General features: G+C 53.9%; 1 protein-coding gene and 1 long non-coding RNA gene across 3 annotated transcripts; one reads left to right on the top strand and one right to left on the bottom strand.

Annotated features, from left to right (window-relative positions):
* The first annotated feature begins 281 nt into the window (after positions 1-281).
* On the top strand, positions 282-6,693 carry LOC309634525. Its single transcript, XR_014248179.1, has 2 exons — positions 282-3,708; positions 4,141-6,693. It is a non-coding gene; the product is annotated as an uncharacterized lncRNA (long non-coding RNA).
* A 1,238-nt stretch (positions 6,694-7,931) lies between these two features.
* Positions 7,932-10,351, bottom strand: PRR18 (proline rich 18). Of its 2 annotated transcripts, XM_082404661.1 has the most exons (3): positions 9,028-10,351; positions 8,630-8,930; positions 7,932-8,596 (listed from the first exon to the last, which is right to left on the bottom strand). In XM_082404661.1, exons 2-3 carry the CDS (start codon positions 8,897-8,899, stop codon positions 8,072-8,074), a joined length of 795 nt encoding a protein of 264 aa, XP_082260787.1. In that variant the 5' UTR covers positions 8,900-8,930; positions 9,028-10,351; the 3' UTR covers positions 7,932-8,071. The 2 variants fall into 2 exon arrangements, with proteins under 2 accessions (XP_082260787.1, XP_082260786.1); XM_082404660.1 differs by having other exon boundaries at positions 7,932-8,930.
* Positions 10,352-13,429: the final 3,078 nt, after the last annotated feature.

The raw sequence follows: 13,429 nt of genomic DNA, 5'->3' as shown, positions 1-13,429 counted from the left end.
GGCGCATTACAAAGCCCGCCCCCGGTGGGCCCACCCCCTCCCTGCTCACCGGCTTTCTCCTGCCCCTGCTGCAGGGCTGGCAGACACGACAGCGACAGTGGACCCCGCTGCCCAGATCCTGCATCCCATCTCTCCCGGTCCTCCCGCTCCGCCCACCCTCCACCTCCTCAGGTGCATCATGTTACCCCCCACCCCCTACCCCCCCACCCCCCCACCCCCCCACCCCCCCACCCCCCCCCCACCCCCCGCCACCGCACCGGGAGAAAAAATCCCACCGCTTGTCCTGGAGCAAACGGGCCACCTCCTGTTGACCTTGCACGCACAGCTGTATGTAGACTTATCTGCGTTTTAGGGCGGAGCTAGAATCTTCACACCACTGACAGTAAGCGTGTGCACGCTTAGCTCAGTGCCGGGGCGGGGCGGGGACCGACTCCGGCCATTTCCCAGCTCATTTACTTTCCTAACGAGGATCTACTGGTGATTCTAGAACAAAGGTCAGTGCAGCTAGAAGACCACAAATGGCGAAGCATCACTCACTCATGTAATCACAATTCCGTTTTTGTCCGGACGTCTGTTCGTCTTCCCTTTCTACCCACGAGGGGTCCCTTCTCTTTGTGCTGCATATTTAACATTTTGAGGGCATTTTTTCTAAAATTTGGTCAAATATTCTGTTGTTAGTGGAAGAGCGGGTGTAATTTCTGCCAGGAGCTACTCGGCTCTGAGAACAGACAGGCGTCCTTGAAAAGGTACCCCTGACTTTCAGACACGCCTTCTGTGGAGACGGAAAGTGAGGAACGCGGGTGAAACACTCTCCTTAACGTGGCTTCGACCGTGGGGCGGTGGGCGCCCGCCGGCCAGTCTGCCCAGGACAGCTGTGCTTTATAACAAGGATGAAATCATCTGATTGTCTGTCGTTGGCCCTCCCATCACCCGTGGTGTTTCTCTGCAGGCCCCGGGACAGCACAGCAGCGGGTACTGGCTGTGCTTGGTCATGAGTGAGCCCTTTGTTGGAAGGCCTGTCCCCACCACTCAGAGGTTGTTCCAGAACTCTCTGGCTGGGCCTTCTCTGCTGGTGCGGCGCTGCGGTCAGCGGGGTCATGTTCAGGGGTCTGTGCCCAATGAAGGCGAGCACCACGTCACCACGTGCCAGGCCCGGTCCCCCGGCCGGAGCTCCCATCGCCCTGGTCCAGAGGGGGGAGCCGGGAAGGCAGTGACCGAAGAGGTCACTGAGAACGTGGGGACCAGGGGTGGGCCAGGCACTGGGCTTGGTGCGGCCAGCCCACCGGCATCATCGTGTGACACCTGGACACAGAGACCCTCAGGGTCACTGAGTCTCCCTCAGGGTCTGCTTTCTCTTTCACCCAGAAAATTGGTTTCTTCTAAGAGCGCCTTTTCAGCAAGTTCCTGGGAGAAGGTTTTCATGTTTTTGGCCTGGAGCCCACGTCACCCCATCCCAACCCCTCCGCTGTGTGACACACCCGTGGGTCTCAGGTGACTGTAACACCTCACAAGCATCATAACTGGGAGGGTGCGGCCCCCCCGACTCGTGAAACTACAGAGTGAAACTAACTCGTGAAACTACAGAGTCCAGGTCAGGAGGCGTCCCGGGCAGACTTCCCTGGGTGCTTCCCTGTGGGCGTGGGGCACAGCGGCCGGGGGGGCGGGGCGGGCACAGCCCCCTCTGCCGCCCCAGCACCCGTGGGGCACTGGCCACAGTTTGGTTGTCGCCACTCATACCTGAGTGCTTGGGACACATCACAGGTGCCCCTTTTGTCTATAAAATTGGCCAAAGAGTTTCATCCAAATTGGTGATAAATGTAAGAGCGCTAAAATGAAGGCTAGTGTTGTTATTGATGCAATAAAAAGGCAAAACAGGGCTGCAGGCAGGCAGATCCACAGCACCAGGGACCAGGGCAGAGACTAAACCCAGTGGCTCGACAGAGCACAGCCTGCTGTGGGGGAAGAGTGAGCCCGGGCGGCCCCGGGGAAGAGAGGGGGAATGCCCAGGGCACAGGAGAGGCCCCACACTGTGAATGACGTGGCCCGCAAACCAGGCTCTCCCTGCAAAAGGGAAGTTATTTTTTCCAGCGTATTTGTGACTGTATGTTGGAGGCTTTCTGTTTAATCTTTTGCTTAAGGAAACAAGCAAAATCCTCCTTGCAGCCAAATGAATCACAATGCAAAATAAACATTTATGCCTCAGACATGCAAATATCAGCTGTTTTTACTGTTTGGCAAACTAGACATTGACCTTGGAAAGGAACGTTTTCTAAAATAAACACCCAACACTAATAAACACTAAGAGAACACCTCGGCTAGCGCCTGCTCTGACCAGCACTGTGGGCGGTGGGTGGGAAGGCAGGACTTCTGTCTCCCGGTTTGACTGCCCTTTTAAAATCTGTGGGATTGCAGTTAAATCCCTCCTCTTATTTCTGATCTTGGCAATTTGTGCTTTTTTTTTTTTCCTCTTGATCAGTCACACTAGACGCTTTTTTTTTTTTTTTTTTTTTGTGGTCACGCTGCACGGCACGCAGGATCTTAGTTCCCGGACCAGGGTTCGAACCCGTGCCCCCTGTTGTGGAAGCTCGGAGTCTAGACCACTGAACTGCCAGGGACGTCCCTCATTTATATATATATATTTATTTACTTACTTACTTACTTACTTACTTACTTATTTATGGCTGTGTTGGGTCTTCGTTTCTGTGCGAGGGCTTTCTCCAGTTGCGGCAAGCAGGGGCCACTCTTCATCGCGGTGCGCGGGCCTCTCACTGTCGTGGCCTCTCTTGTTGCGGAGCACAGGCTCCAGACGCGCAGGCTCAGTAATTGTGGCTCACGGGCCTAGTTGCTCCGCGGCATGTGGGATCTTCCCAGACCCGGGCTCGAACCCGTGTCCCCTGCATTGGCAGGCAGATTCTCAACCACTGCGCCACCAGGGAAGCCCCAGTCCCTCATTTTAACTAATCTTTAAAAAGAACCAACTTAGGGCTTTGTAAGTTTTCTCTATTGTTAGTGTCCTACTTTGTTGATTTCTGGTGTGATCTTTGTCTATAAAAGGTTTTAAATCTATGCTCCATGGAAAATTCAAGATTCCCAAAACCCACCGAGGGAGGTTCCTGGAAGGGGCATCGTGTGAGGGTCCTCCCGACGCTCGCCCACGTGCCCTCCACACTCACTAGACCCTCTGTGTGAAGGTTAAGAAGTTGAATCCGGAGACCTGGGTATGAGGTCAGCTCTACGACTGGGTGGTGGTACGGGTGCTGGTGTGAGCTGCGTTCCCCTCTGGGACTCATTTTCTACATCTGCAGAGAGAGAGAAAAGGCTGCTGTGTCCTTGCAGCCGGCGCTGCACCCCGAGCCTCCTACTTGCGGAGGCCCCACGTGGGGCACGTGGGGAGGCCCCTCCGGGAATCTGCAGGGGCCGCAAGCCCCGGCTCTGTCTACTCCCGTGCGTCTCCACCAGGCAGAGCGCGCTGCGGCCACTTCAGGCAGAGGGAATCTAACACCGCACGTGGGTTTCAGAACGCGGAAGGGCTGCGGCAGTGGTGGCGCCACGCAGTCGGCCTGAGTCGCCCACGGTGGTCCCTGCAGGCCACGCGGCTGCCGGGTCCCCTTCTGCTGGAGCACGAGCCCACGAGAGCTGCCGTCTGAGGCTGCTGGGCCCCGAGCTGCCCCGAAGCTGGTCCTGCTGTCGGAGCCGGCCCCGCCTGAGGTCTGCTGAATTAGGACGTCTAGATGGGGTCTGGATGGTCTGTCTTCAAATGCTTCCCCAGGGTTTCAGACGTAGGCCTCCACCCTCCGCAGAGATGACAGGCAGCAGGAACTGATGGTGCACATGGTGGAAACGAGTGGTTCTCAAAGCGGGCTCCAGGGGCTTCTGAGGGTCCCAGATTCTTCTAGGGTCTTGGCTTGTGTTTCTCATACAAGAAGTATTGATAGAAATATAATCTACATAGATTTAAGCTCTTTGGCCTCCTTCAATAACTTTTAAGCATAATATGTTTAAAAGTTTTGGTCTTGAGACCAAAAAGCTTGGGAACTGATTTGCAGACAATTTTCTGGTGTTTTAGGCTAGTTGTTGCTAAATAGTTAAGCAGATCTAAAACTACTTCCTAAAGATTCTCTATTATTTTTTTTTTTGCAGGTTTCCATATAATCCACCTCCATCAGGTGGGATGGCCCAACGTGAGAGAGGATGCAACTGAATTATCCCGTTGTCTTTCATTAAGAACTAAGAGTAATATGAAGAACATTTATGCATCTTCTGGAAACTGCATTTAAGGATTCGGTCTACCATATTGTATGTAATACAAATATATACATAACACAGAAATAGTTTTCTCTAAGAAAACGTTTGTCTCTTGTAATGTGTTAGTGTGTCTTGTTATTAGATATGGAAATTAACAGCTCACTACTTTAAATTTTGCCTTTGCTACCAGGAAGCTCAGAGCTAAATTTTGTGTTCAGCTTGAAATAAGTCTGAAGTAAGGAGGGGAGCCACAAGACAGGTTTTTATTTTAAACTCCTCAGGGAAATAAATCTTTAGCCCTCGCCACACATGTGCATTAAATGGTTAGAGAGAAAAATCTCAGAATACTGTAGCCAGGGAGGGTTTTGATTTTGCACACATAAGTGCCAAAGAATCATGTTTTTGGCGAGTAAAGATTCTTTGAAGTAGTAATTACAGCTGACCTTGAGCTGGGGACGTACCGTGTGGTCCCAAATGCTTCACACACACCTCAGCATAATCCTTCCCAGGGTCCACCGTGTCCTCTTATCCCCATAACACTTAAGAGATGGAGACACAGAAATGTAATGAGAGGTGGCTGACAAAGAACAGCAGGCTGGAAGGCTCCTTGGGCCACCTTTAACCTCCAAATGAACATTCTCCTGGACCACACTGGGGAGGCGCTCAGTCTCTAAGCTGAGCACAGGGCCACCATGCCAGGCCACGGGAACGGCAGCCCTCTTCCCCGGTCAGCATCTGGACAAAGGCAATGCTGGTCTGAACCAGGCCACTCTGGGCACCTCACTGGTGACAAGGCATTTGTGTGCACGTCTATTAACACGCAAGTGTTTTTACTGCTCATTTCACAGTTGGCGGAAATTTCCATGCTAACATCAAAGGTACAAAATTACAATTTCAGAGTCAGTTTAATATAACCAGACCCCACAGATCACCACCTTCCTTCCACAGAATTGTATCATTTCTCGTGAAACCACAAAACTGAAGTTTCTGATTTCCGGCATCTGCTATTTCCGGAAAAGACGCATCTGCTTTCCAGCAAGACGTTCTGCAACATATTCTTAGGAGTATATTTGAATATAGCTTTCATGGGGGGGGGGTCGGTGACACAACAGGAGGTTAAGTACTGTTGCCAACCTTATTACAATACTCTTTGACTAGCATTAGAATTATTAAAATCCTGGTCACTGCTGGCAGTAATTAAGGCCGATGACCCTTTGCCAACCCCTGGAAATTCCAGAGCCCCAGGTGGGGCAGCACCACGGAGAGACCATCTCAGATGAACTTTATTTATTTATTTATTTATTTGGCCTCGCTGCGCAGCTTGTGGGATCTTAGTTCCCTGACCAGGGATCGAACCTTCGCCCTCGGCAGTGAAAGCGCCAAGTCCTAACCACTGGACCGCCAGGGAATTCCCTCAGAAGACCTCTAAATACCTTGGAGATCTCTTCCTGACCACTGTTTAATATCCTCCTAAAAAGAAATACAGTCATCAAATTTCTCCTTTATTTAAGCATTAAGAAGCTGCAGCGCAGTGACTTAGAAAACATCCTCAAAACATCAGTTACAACATGAACAGACATCACGTGTCAGGTGTAGAACCTTTCTCACTTTTTACTGAGGGTCGTCAACCAGCGTAATCTAAATGTTCCACACATCTGCTTTTAAAGTGAAGAACAAGGCACACAACTCTACCCGACGTCGCAAGGGAGAAAAATGTGCGTGGTGTCTTACCGCGGCCGGTTAAGAGCAAGATGGGGCTAGGAGCCCAGAGAAGGGGGTAGGATGAGGAGAGGGAAACAAAGGATAACACAGGGGCACAGAGACCACGCATGACCAGCAGCAGGACCCAGACACACACGGGCAGACGCAGAAAGACGCTCTGCAAACATCGATTCCTTTAGGAAAGTCTTTAAAATGTTATTGTCACGATGGGCAGGACCCTGGGCCTCTTAATCACCGGTATTTGCACTAAGTGCAAATGAGACCAAGTTACGACTCTGCCCACCTTGATCTCACAGTTCACTCTCAACCTGCTGGTTGATGTCCAGAACGAGCTTTCGTTTCTCCCCCAGGACCCAGCTCTGCAGACGCCACCGGGGGCGCCCGGAGCATTCACGAGACACGTGTCTTAATTTCACCTCCAAACGATTGCTGACTTTGCCTCTCTGGTAGTAATACACTCATTTAAAATAAAAGACAGTCTAGCTCTGTGCATTCAAACAGGAGGCAAGCTATTCAGTGGATGGGGTATTTGGTTTTGCAGCTCATCTGGCGGCTGATCTAGCTCCCACAAAATTAGATGCTCCGTGTCTACCTAGATTTGTGCCTGGCATGAGAGAGCGAGATTAGAGCAGAGATCTCCACAAGAAAAATACAAACTGGCTTTTAAAAATGTAAAGCTTCAATGTAAATATAATCGACTTGACACATTAAAGTCTGAGATAAACATTAAGCTAGTTATTAACTTTTACAAAATGAGTCCAAAATTGAGGTAATACATTACACTCTTCTCTAACCAGCTTTATCTGATTATAACATTTCCCCCCCTTCTCAACCTTCGAGTGAAATAGATGCATGGAAAAAAAAATCTAGAAATCAGCCTGGAGTTAGTGGGGAAGGGTATGACTCCTGAAAGGCAGCGGAGTCTTACCCTTTGTTCAAATAATTTCCTTTTCTCAAATCACTGTATACAACTGTACAAAGCCACCATGTCACGGATTTTCACACAGCGATTAAAAATACTGAAAACACACACATCTGCTCTGCACTCCCCACTTTCTCCCTAAACAAGTGGCTCTCTGGCCCGGCACATCTTGTCCTGCGTCTGGGTCCAGCTCTGCACTTTGCCCCCTTCCTCTGGCTACCCTTCCTTTCTGTAGCACAAAAGACATTTGTGAGCAGCCCTTCAAGTACAGAGGATGCATTTTCCAGAAGCCGAGCCTCGCTCTGGCTCACACCTTACCCCAGACGCTGAAAACAATTCCCGCAGCTGTGCTTCAGAAAGTCTTGTGTGTGCGCGCGCGCGTGCGTGAGGTTTGTGAGTGGAGAGAGCATTGCGGGCAAGAGCATGTATGTGAACCAGTGCGAGGACGTGTGAGCATGTGTGCACGTAGGAGCATGAGTGTGAGGTGTGTGTGTGCGCGTGAGAGCACGAGTGAGTGTGAGAGCTGAGTGCGTGTGCGTGAGGGTAAGCATGTGTGAGTGTGCGCGTGTAAGTGGGTACGTGGGCTCGAAAGCCCCCACGAGTCAGTGTTGTGACCGCAGAGCACTGTGCCCGGCACAGCGCCCACCCTCCAGGCGGACCTTCCTGGCGGTCACTAGCCTCCCGCTTCCCGCTGGGAAGTTCGGTTCACTTGAGCGCCCAGACCTTCCAGTCCCCGGGACGTGTTTCTACTCAGGAGAAACAAAATCCTAAGCGCAGCCCCGTGTCCAGCTCTGCACCAGACGGCCACCCTCCTGGTTCGCCCCGCACCCACACGTGGCTGTCACCCACTGCTCGGACCAGGGCACCTGGCGTCGCGCACCCGCAGAGCGACACCCACAGACAGGGGCCCGCGCCCCGCGGAGGGTCTGCGGGACCTACGCGAACCTTAGGAGTGGGAGCTGACAGGCACCTTCACCCCGCTCACCCCCCGCCCCCGCCACGAGCCCCGAGGACACCTGTGGGTGTGGAAGAGGCCCGCAGGTGCAGAAGGCAGGCCCGCAGGCCCCGGCGTGCGGCAGGTGGGCCGCGGGGTCGGCGAGGCGGGCCGTGTCCCGCGGGGGCCCCTCGGCTCCCGGGAGGGGCGCGGGGGCGTCAGCGAGGCCGAGTGTCCCCGGGGCGCGGTCACAGCGAGCTCAGGTGCGGCAGCGCGTCCAGGGGCCCCGCCCGGTCGCGCGCGGCGGCCGCCGACTCCACGCCGCGCAGCCACTCGGTGCACTTGCGCACCAGGCCCTCGTCGGCGGCCGCGGCCTCCTCCTCGTACTCCACGTCGTCGTACTTGTGCCGCTCGTTGAGCAGCGACACCTTGAGCAGCGGCCGCAGGTCCGCGGGCCGCGGGCCGGGGTCGGGGCCCTGCAGGCCGCCGGGCAGCAGCGGGACGCCGGGCAGGGGCGGGCGGCGGCCGAGGCCTGCGGCCCGGGCCCGGGGGCAGGGGGCGAGCGGGCGCCCGGCGTCGGCCGAGGGCGCGGGCGCCGCCCGACGGGGCCGCGCCAGCAGCTGCTTCTCCAGGTGGCGCCGCTGGATGACCAGCACGGCCTCGGGCGTGAGGCTCAGGGAGAAGCGCAGGGCGGCGTCGGGCCCGGCCCCGGAGGTGGCGGCCCCCGCGGGGCCGTCGCCGGAGCCGGCCGGCCGGGGCGCGCACGGGGCCGGAGCGCGCGGGCGGCCGGGCGCGGCCGGCGGCGGGGCGCGCGGGGAGGCCGGGCCGGGGGCGCGGCGGGCCGGCGGCCTCTTCAGGGTGGCGGAGGGCCAGGAGCTGGACAGCAGCACCGGGGGTCGCTCGGGGGGCCGCCTCTTCTTCTCCGCGGCCGCGGCGGGCGGCAAGGGCCCCGGCGGGGCGCAGGCGGGCACGGCCGCCTTGCGGGGGGCGGCCGGCTTCCGGGGCGGCGGGCGCGCGGCGGGGACCCCCGGGGCCGGAGTGGGCGGCGGCGGCGGCGGCAGGGGCGGGAACGGCATGGTGCTGCCCGGCCGGCGGGTCGTCAACGCCCTGGAAGGAGAGGAGCGGCTTTAGTCTCGGTGCGCGGGGCCCGGCGCCCTCCCCGTGGGTGGCCGGGGTCGGGCCCTCGTCCTCGCTCCGCACCCACCTCGGTCCGGCCGCAGCATCTCCGGCTTCCTCACGTCCCGGCGCCCACACCCAGGGCTTCACGCCACGGCACCCCTCCCTCCTTCCTTCCCTCCTTCCTTCCTCCCTCCCTTCCGGGGCCGGGGGCGCTGCCCCGACTCGGGTCTCCTCGCCCGGCACAGCGGGCACTGCACCGGCCGCCCGGGCCACGCCGAGCCAGACGCGCCGGCGGGAGGAGGAGCCGAGCGCGGTGGCCGAGGACGCGGCGGGGCGAGGAGCCGCTGCGCCCGGCTGGTGTCACGAGCGACTGGACCGGGCGAGGCTCCCCAGCTGGCCTTCCACCGCCAGCGGCTAGTTTTAATCCACCAGAGGCGGGGAGAACCAGGCGTGTCCTAAGCCCTAGGCGGAGTCCTTGCACGTTGGAGAGAAAATCCTGAGCAGCCTCTCGGTGCCTTTAAGATGGTGGGCAAGGCGGCGGCGGCGGCGGCGGGTGGTACCTCTGGCCGGGCCGGCCTCGCAGTCCGGTGTCGGAGGAGAAAGCTGGCTGGAGCTCAGAGGTGGGGAAAAGACATTTCAGGGAATCGTCTTGCTTTTGTTTTTATAGGATGATGCCACTGCTGAAAGACAGTCATTTTAAAATTAAAAACCTAGTTTTCGGCAAAATAGGCCAGTTTCAGTTAAATCATGATATAGGAAATACCAGACATTAAGTTCTTTTCAGGAGTGATTCCTGTGAGCAAAGGAGAGTATTTATTGCTGCAACAGTGGTTCAGAATGAATGAGACAGCTTCACTGTCAACTTGGATTCTAGTGGTAGAGACACGAAAACACTCCTACGATATTCAAACGTTTGTTGAATACATGAATAATTCAGTGAATAATTACAGAGCAATACGTCATAAAGTCAAAGTTTCTTACAAGCAGTCCCTGCATTACTTATGGAGAACTGTCAGTTGTTTAGATCTGCAAAAAACATTTTCCATAGGATATGCTTTTCTGGGCTAACCCAGAACGTAAGTAGGTTGTGTGGGGTGTGGCCCCAGCTTAGGTAAGAGCATTCAAATGTGGGTAAACTCGTATGTGACCAAGGGCCCCAGCGGCCCCGCCCAGCTCTCTGCACGCTCCTGTTGTGGCACCGGCACCTCCCTGCGGTCGGTGGCCACGAGGGCACTGGCCACTTTCCCCCCTGCCTACTCTCACGTGTCCCCACTGGGTCAGGCACAGCAAGAAGGAAACTTGATAGGTGGCCAGAAACATTTCTCATGACGGCTGGGGGCGGGGGCAGGTTTAGGCCCCATCATCTCCACCAGAACCCTCAAAACTATCCCCCCCGCCCCGTTTACCTCCTCTCCATAAAATATGCAAACACAGCTTCCAGACACGGCTCCCTGCTGTCCTTCCACTCACGGACCTTCTCCCCTTCCCCACCAGGGCCTCAAGGCAACCTGTCTCCTCCCACAGCCCTGGGAGAATACGTTTGAGACCGTTTAGGTCATAAGATGTCTGTGTCGTAGGTCCCGAAATCACATATGCATTTTATTCCAGGTATTGCTGGGTGGGTGTGGACTAGGTGTGTTAGCCGTGGCAGCAGGTGGACACTCGTGCCAGGAGCGCGGAGGGCAGGAGATGAGGCGAAGCCAGTGAAGGCGGGGGGGACGAGGAGGGGGCTGTGGCGCCACTTCTGCGGGCACAGCCCAGCGGGAGCTGGATGCCCCGAGATTTGGGTAGGGGCCCCAGCAGTTCCAAAGCTGTAACTGTACCCGCGACTGGGTTTCTCTCCTTCCGATTTCCTAATTCTTAGGATGCTTCAGAAGTAATGACAGTTGAAGGGTGAGGGTCGGAGGTGAGTGTGGATTGGCATCTCGTAACAGCTAAGGGATGTGATTGACGTGCTACGTGGCAGGCACTCTCCTGACCCCTACCCCTCTGACTATCTCCAATCTACTAGAAAATGGGGGCTTAGGTGCGGAAACACCTCCCAACAACACACGGCTCCAACGGGATGGACACGAGCCTCCGTCCCAGCAGTGGGGTTCCAGAGCCGCGTCTGAGCCATCACACTAAAGAAGAGAAGGACGGTCTTTGGGCAGGGGCGATGGGGGTAGGTAGCCTCCACCACCCACACCAGCAGAGACTGGGCACTTTCCCCCAAGAGAAAGTGAGAGTCCTCAGTTTGCCCAGCACATCCGACCAGACTGGTCACTGGGATTCTCCCAGTCCCCCCATATCTTGTCCCAGCCCAGAAGCTTGGGGACTTGGGAGGCTACAATCTGCCAGACCTCTGAGGCAGGAGAGTAAATGCTGAGTGCCCGCCCCCCATCACCCGCCCAAGTCGGAAGGGCATTCCTCTGCCCCCTCCCCGCTGAAGGCCCCATCGTCGCCCCCACCCGTGGGGGAAGAGGAGTTCCCGTGCCTCGTGGCGGGTGGTCTGCTGTCCCAGGAACCACAGGGGAGTTAGCATTTCTGAAGGGACTCCGGCCCGCAGACTCTGCTAAAGCACCCAAATGACAGCATCCCTGGTCCCTGCCAGCGACCTCTTCTACCTGAAACCTCCAGCCTCTCGAAAATTAGAGACTAGAAGCCCCAGCAAGGGCCTGGGAGGGAGCCTGGGAAGACAGCACGGGTCCCGGCGCTGTCACGGGCAGCTGGCTGTTAAAGAATCTATTTACACATTCTGTTTGGTTGAGTTGCTAGCCGGTGACAGTTACCAGTAAGGCAAGTCACACCAGGAGAAGATTGCCAAACTTACGTTCAGATGGAAAAGGGATTAGTCAAGAAATATAGTCCAATTTAATTTGTAATCTACATAGGATTTTGCATAACAAGCCCAGAACACAACATTGGGGATAAACTGTTTATATATTAAATAGTAAAACTTAGCACTAGAATACTGTGAAAAGCTTATCAGTTTCACAAACATGTTTCTGGGATCACCACAGTACAAAAGTTGATCTCCAAAATACACGATGATTACATTTCACCTCGAGGATATGAAATTTACTATTTCAAATAAGCTGGTTAATTTGAAAGGAAAAATCAAATATATGTATTTGAACTGTCCACATTTTTTACTTATGATATTTAATTTTCAGATTACATTTATTCTATTTTCAAATTTCAAATAAACTATGACAATACTTTTCCACCGTTTGGAAATTAATGAAAATTTTTTCTCCTACTATTGTAGCAGAGTCAGTGTGTGGACAAAGACTTTTCACTGTAACAACCCTTTAAAATATTTCCAGGATGAGTAAAATAAATGCAGAAAATATTTCAATCATTAAAATAAAATACCAAGAAGAGTATATCCAGGCCCAAGTAAAATTATAGAGGGTTACTGGTCCACAGGTTTGAAACTGAACTGAAAATTATGGAGGCTGTGGTACGATGACCCCGCTCTGCAAATAAGGGCTGTAGACATGCTCCCACTTCACACCTGGACCCCACAGATACATCCAAAACAGACATGTGCTGTTTATCACACAGACATGTTGTGATCAACTGGTCATCACCACGGAGTTACCAAGTGATTAAATTACAGCCAGTGATCGCACCATAATACCAGGAAATGAGCCATCATTTCAAGAAATGTTTCATTTTCCTCATTAACTTTTTAGGTTCTTGGTTCTACTAAGGCATATACTTCAATGTTCAGAAAAATTTCAAAAAGGAAAATAAATCTTATTTTTCCAGTTACATCCTCTTCCCATTTCTATATTTTGATTCAAAGCATTTTACTTAATAGAGCGAGAAGTAAATGTTCTAGATCCAACATCTAGAACTAAAACTAAATCTGAATTTTAAAACATGGAAAGCTCATTCTAGTTTTAAAAATCCTATTTTTTTACTGAGACATAGAGAATTTGGCCAATAACTGGAAAACTCCTCCATTTCTCCTTGTGACACTGGTCTGTTACTGTGAAAGCCTTCGCGAGTAGAAAACATTTAGGAAATTTTTCAGATATTATTTGCTTTAGTCTTTCTTTTTTCCCATCATTAAGATAATAATCCGCTTTATCTAGATTACTGCATTGAAACCTCTTGAGAGTCTTATGAGAGAAGACTCAGGAACACTTGCATTTTACAGATGAAGAAACCAAGGTTTACCCAAGTAGCCCCACAGCATGGCGGGGGCGAGACCTGTCCAGAGAGTGAGAGCCCAAAGCACGCTCGCCACTCAGTGCCAGTGGGTCTCAAGACCCCTTTACACTCTCAGGACCCAAAGAGCTTCTGTTCTGTGGCCTCTATCTACTGATGTTAACCTTGTTAAGAATTTAAACCGAGGGGCTTCCCTGGTGGCGCAGTGGTTGAGAATCCGCCTGCCAATGCAGGGAACACGGGTTCGAGCCCTGGTCTGGGAAGATCCCACATGCCGCGGAGCAGCTAAGCCCGTGTGCCACAACTACTGAAGCCCGCACGCCTAG

The sequence above is a fragment of the Balaenoptera borealis genome, assembly GCF_965194805.1.
Source record: "Balaenoptera borealis genome assembly, chromosome: 9".
Taxonomy (NCBI): domain Eukaryota; kingdom Metazoa; phylum Chordata; class Mammalia; order Artiodactyla; family Balaenopteridae; genus Balaenoptera; species Balaenoptera borealis.
This window is presented reverse-complemented; position numbering and strand designations above follow the sequence as displayed.

What these genes read in the sequence shown, in the direction of transcription:
- PRR18 (XM_082404660.1), bottom strand. Translation starts at nt 8,899, where the DNA reads ATGCCGTTCCCGCCCCTGCCGCCGCCGCCGCCGCCCACTCCGGCCCCG.